Raw genomic sequence first — 5,561 nt, forward strand, 5'->3', positions numbered from 1 at the left:
ACACACACACACACACACACACACATAAATAAAAAAAAAAAAAAAAAAAAAAAAAAAAAAAAAAAACAAGGAGATGTCAGGTCCAGGCCATCCTGTAGTGAATCTGCCTGAGTTCTTGAGAGAAGTCCACACACAGGGCTTTGGGAACTGTTTGGCGCATGTATGCAGGACTTTGTAACTAACAGGTTGTATCCATTTCTCCAGCTTTGCCATGCTCTAATCTCCTATTTTACTGGTAGGTCTGAGATTTGTAATCCTCCTTTCTCAGCCTCCTGAGCAGCTGGGATCATAGGCATGCACTGCCAAGCCTGGCTGTTTTATTCTGCAGGGTGTTGGAGACTGAGCCCAGGGTCCTGAGCATGGTAGGCAAGTCACCTTTATAACAAATATTTTGTGCTCCTGCTGTTTTACTACAATAACATTGAATTTAGTTACAAAAGATAATCAACGTATTGCCTTTAGGTATAAATGATAAATAAAGGGCTGGGGAAATAGTTCAGTGGCCCAAGCCCCTGCCTGGCAAGTGCAAGGTCCTGAATTTGATTCCCGGTCCAAAATGAGAAAGAAAGAAAGAAAGAAAGAAAGAAAGAAAGAAAGAAAGAAAGAAAGAAAGAAAGACTTAACAGGATAAGTGAGAAATAAAAGGATTATGATTTATAATAAATAATTAGTGATTAAAAATAAAATAATATATATAAAATAATAAATGCTGAGCACACTTCAAACACCCACAAATAATGACAACTACGTAGTGGCTGTGTTGATAACTTTAACCCCATACATCAGCTGGCCCTCAGATCATTTTCCACTCAGTGTGACAGGGCCTCTGCTTTATAGTTATTCTTTTAAACTTCAACACTGTTGGCCCTCCCTAATGCATACAGGGCCCCTGCTTTTCTCAGCATTCTAGATTTCAGAGAAGCCCCACCTGGACAGTTAAGGTGTTAGCTGCTAAATTTTTCTTTAGATTTACAGAGCCCAGCTCATCAGATGACCTTTGTAACACCGCTCCTTAGTCTTCAGTTCTATGTACCAGTTAACACCAAGTATGTAAATTGATGCGGATTTTACCTTGCAAGAAAAGTAATATGTTTGTCTAAAAAGAACTACAGGAGCCCCCTTCTGTCGGTGCTGCTCCTGTGAACTCGGGGCCGCGCTGCTTCTCGTGTCTGGAGCCGGAACTCATTCACCACCATGTCGAGCAAAAAAGCGAAGACCAGGCACCGGAGCGAGCAACATGGCCAAGGCCGGCGAAAAGAGTGGCGGCAGCGGGAAGAAAGGCTTGAAAAGGAAAGCCGCTGTAGCAGACCCTCAAGAGGCTGCAGTCGCCGGGGATGGCGCGAAGGAAGGCGGGGTCCAGCCCCCGAAAGCGACTGCCTTCCCCCCAGGCTTCAGCATTTCGGAAATTAAGAACAAGCAGCGGCGACACTTAATGTTCACGCGGTGGAAACAGCAGCAGCGAAAGGAAAAGTTGATTGCTAAGAAAAAACTTAAAAAAGAGAGAGAAGCTCTTGGTGATAAGGCTCCACCAAAACCAGTTCCGAAGACTATCGACAACCAACGAGTCTATGATGAGACTACAGTAGACCCTAATGATGAGGAGGTTGCTTATGATGAATCTACAGATGAATTTGCTCCTTAATTCAACAGAGAAACTTCTCCCAAGATTCTCATCACAACATCAGATAGACCCCATGGGAGAACAGTAAAACTCTGCCAGCAGCTCTCAACAGTTATACCCAACTCACATGTTTATTATAGAAGAGGACTGGCTCTGAAAAAAATTATTCCACAATGCATCTCAAGAGATTTCACCGATCTAATTGTAGTTAATGAAGATCGTAAAACACCAAATGGACTTATTTTGAGTCACTTGCCAAATGGTCCAACTGCTCATTTTAAAATGAGCAGTGTTCGTCTTCGAAAAGAAATTAAGAGAAGGGGCAAGGACCCAACAGAACACGTACCTGAAATAATTTTGAATAACTTTACAACAAGGTTGGCTCATTCAATTGGACGTATGTTTGCTTCTCTTTTTCCCCATAATCCTCAATTTATCGGAAGACAGGTTGCCACATTCCACAATCAGAGGGATTACATTTTCTTCAGATTTCATAGGTACATATTCAAGAGTGAAAAGAAAGTGGGAATTCAAGAACTTGGACCACGTTTTACCTTAAAATTAAGATCTCTTCAGAAAGGAACCTTTGATTCTAAATACGGAGAGTATGAATGGGTCCATAAGCCCCGGGAAGGGATACAAGTCGAAGAAAATTCCATTTATAAAGTACTATAGAAATAAATACTAGATTTTGTTGAACAGGCAAAAAAAAAAAAAAAGCGAAGACCAAGACCACCAAGAAGCGCCCTCAGCGTGCGACCTCCAACGTGTTCGCCATGTTCGACCAGTCGCAGATCCAGGAGTTCAAGGAGGCCTTCAACATGATCGACCAGAACAGAGATGGCTTCATTGACAAGGAGGACCTGCACGACATGCTGGCCTCGCTGGGGAAGAACCCCACAGACGCCTACCTGGACGCCATGATGAATGAGGCACCAGGCCCCATCAACTTCACCATGTTCCTCACCATGTCTGGGGAGAAGCTCAACGGCACGGACCCCGAGGACGTCATCCGGAACGCCTTTGCCTGCTTCGACGAGGAGGCCACTGGCACCATCCAGGAGGACTACCTACGCGAGCTGCTCACCACCATGGGCAACCGCTTCACCGACGAGGAGGTGGACGAGCTGTACCGAGAGGCCCCCATTGACAAGAAGGGCAACTTCAACTACATGGAGTTCACGCGTATCCTCAAGCACAGGGCCAAGGACAAGGACGACTGAGAGCTGTGCCCTGTCCCACCATCTCCCGCTCCCCAGCGCCCGCCCCTGCATGCTCCCGGGGTCTCGCTTGCCTTTCCATGTATTTATTCCAGACCTTCTGCCGTGTAGCGCTTGTATAATCAGGCTGGGGTGGGGTGGGGTGAGGTTGTAAATTGTACTGAAAAAGAGATTGCGAATAAAATCAACAAATGTGAAAGCCCAGGACAACATACTGGCATTTCTGGTTTTGTTGGATTTTTACACTTTTATATAATAAAATGCTATTTTGAAATAAAGAAAAAAAAAAAAAAAAAAACTACAGGAGGCTGAAGTCCTTTGGCATGCTCTGCCTTCTTGCCCAGCTCCTCCATTTCCTGCTTTAAAACCCTTTTTCCCCCTGGAGCTTCCCAAGATGGAGCTTTGAGGACAATAGCTTCCCTCACCTTGCAGGGTGCCAGTCTTCAAATAAACTTGATTCCTTCCTAGCAACTCTCTATCTCCCCAGTATTGCTCTTTGGTTGGCAGACAGCTAGAATGTTATACCAGTAATATAAGTAATTTTTTAAATACCTTGTCTTATGTATTTAACTGGAAGTTTCTATAATCTAATTTTAAATGATGTCTGTATGCAGTGACTTGGCACAGGATCCCCCCAGCTGGCCCTATCGGCCCCGGGCACGGGCTGCTGCATGCACAGATGGGTGGACCGTGTCAGATTTCTGGATCCTGCTCTCACATGGGCTCTGCTTCTATCTTAAAGTAACAGAAAATTGCTCCAGCTGTGATTTCCAACAGCTGTTATCAATAGTTATGTTTTTCCTCCAGGATTCCTTTAAACTCATGCTTTTGGATGATAGAAACTATTTTCCTTCAGAACATAAGTAAATTTTTGAACAAAACAAAGTATAGCTAGGTGTGATGCTGCTGCTAAACAAGCGAGGATTCTTTTGCTCAATTTAAATGGAAATCATGAGTAGGCAAGTGCTGCTCCGTTGATGTTATGTTAGTGTCTCCAGGCTTTGAGTAACAGTGGCTTTCGGCCCTTAGTGTGGCTCTGAGTGTTACAGCTCTGAGTGTTACAGTCCTTAGTGGTGTAGTCACCCCTATTACTTCTCAACATCCAAGGGTTGTAGCCCCTTGACAACTTTCTGTTTTGTTTGTTCGGTTTGGTTTGGGTTTAGTTTTTTGAGATATGGTGTTGCTATGCAGACCAGGCTGCCCTTAAACTCACTATGTAGCCCAGACTGGCTTTGAACTCACGGAGATCCTATGCGTTAGCCTCGTGAGTGCCGGGATGACACCACACTTGGTGCCCTTGGCAGATTTCTGGAACTCTTCCAACAGCGTCCACTTCCCCCTGGGGCTCTCCACAGGTCGCCACAGTTTTCTGTCAGTGATCACTGTGGGTTAGCACCACTGGTCACCATCGGCCTCTTCAGGGCCAGTAGCCCCTGGTGTTGCCAACTCTTTTTAGTGCAATGACATCAGCCCACTCTACCACAACTAAGAATCATGAGGTGGCTGGCGATAGGGCCGTGTGAGTAAGGCTCTACTGGGCTGTGTATGCTGCATGAGGGGGTAGAGCACAAGAGGGCGCCCTTCCCTATTGACCCAAAGAGTATGAGGGAGCACTGTATATACAGAGGACCTATGTGAGGACTTTCCCTGTAATGACAGGAGCAGCTGGGTCTTCTGGAAACTACGGGGGGAGTCATCTGGAGTTGCTGCAGGGCAGAGTCCTCTGAGACAGGTCTGTGTTTCAAACTTGCTGTGACAAATATCTCCAAGGGTAGATGGGATCTAAGACAGCTACAGCTGTCATGGCAATAGCTTAGTTGAACTTCCAAGGAGGCAGCTGCTTCACTGACAGCTCTCTCCTTTTGTGATGCACACCTGTAATCCCAGCACTTGGGAGGCTGAGACAGGAGCATTGCAGTAAGCTCAAAGTCAGTCAGGGCTGCACAGCAAGACTTTTTTGGTCTCAGAAAAAACAGAAAAGAAAAAGGGAAGAGAGAGAGAGAGAAGAAAAGAGAAAAGAAGAAAGGAAAAAAGATGAGGTTGTTGCCACTTGGCAGGAGTCTTGGGGAGGGCTGGCCGTGTTGAGCTGTGCCAGTTAGGGTTTGGGGCTTTGGGGCTTTGAGACTGATCAGTAATGAGCCCCGTCCTTCCCTGATCTCTGCCCTGCTAGTAATGTTTGACCAGCTGCTCCACAGAGGTGGCATCAGTGTCTGGAGTGGGGGAAGGTATTGGGGCTGTCAGCCAAGCTGCAGCTCCAGCCTGTAGAGAGCAGGATGAAGTAACCCTAGAGCAGACAGAAAGCCCCGGGGGCTGGCCGTCCTGGCCATCTTTAAGGAGGCCCCCGGGGAGCGAGCGAGGGGAGAGAGGCAACAGCTGCCAGACTGGTCACACCCGCTTCTGGCTTTTAGAGGGAAAGAGCCAAACTTCTGTCTCAGAAACTCATGCTTGTAATCCCAGCTACTTGGGAGGCTAAGACCAGAAGTCTAGTTGGGGTAATTTAGCAAGACCCTGTCTCAAAATAAAAATGAAAAGGACTGGGGATGTAGTTTAGTGCCAGAGCGCTTGCCTGCATGACACCCCGGGTTCAACCTCAAAAACAAACAAATAAAACAAACTACAATAATCTTTTAATTTATTTGGTAGTTGAATTCCAGGGAAACAAACTGTGATTTTATTTTTTTTTTATTTTTTATTTTTGGCAGAACCAGGGATTGAACTCA

The 5,561-nt window shown here is 45.8% G+C and overlaps 1 protein-coding gene and 1 pseudogene across 1 annotated transcript; both read left to right on the forward strand.

The window, feature by feature from the left end:
* Window positions 1-1,119: 1,119 nt before the first annotated feature.
* Window positions 1,120-3,074, forward strand: LOC101565969 (myosin regulatory light chain 12B-like). Its single transcript, XM_004642737.2, has 2 exons — window positions 1,120-1,217; window positions 2,349-3,074. Exons 1-2 carry the CDS (start codon window positions 1,195-1,197, stop codon window positions 2,842-2,844), a joined length of 519 nt encoding a protein of 172 aa, XP_004642794.2. The 5' UTR covers window positions 1,120-1,194; the 3' UTR covers window positions 2,845-3,074.
* On the forward strand, window positions 1,227-2,286 carry LOC101566626 (annotated as a pseudogene).
* Window positions 3,075-5,561: the final 2,487 nt, after the last annotated feature.

This window comes from Octodon degus, unplaced genomic scaffold (assembly GCF_000260255.1).
Source record: "Octodon degus isolate 3935 unplaced genomic scaffold, OctDeg1.0 scaffold00160, whole genome shotgun sequence".
NCBI classification, from domain to species: domain Eukaryota; kingdom Metazoa; phylum Chordata; class Mammalia; order Rodentia; family Octodontidae; genus Octodon; species Octodon degus.

Excerpts from the sequence above, each read along its gene's own strand:
- LOC101565969 (XM_004642737.2), top strand. The coding sequence starts at position 1,195 with ATGTCGAGCAAAAAAGCGAAGAC. Across the intron at positions 1,218-2,348 it reads TCGAGCAAAAAAGCGAAGAC|CAAGACCACCAAGAAGCGCC; the intron begins CAGGCACCGGAG and ends AAAAGCGAAGAC.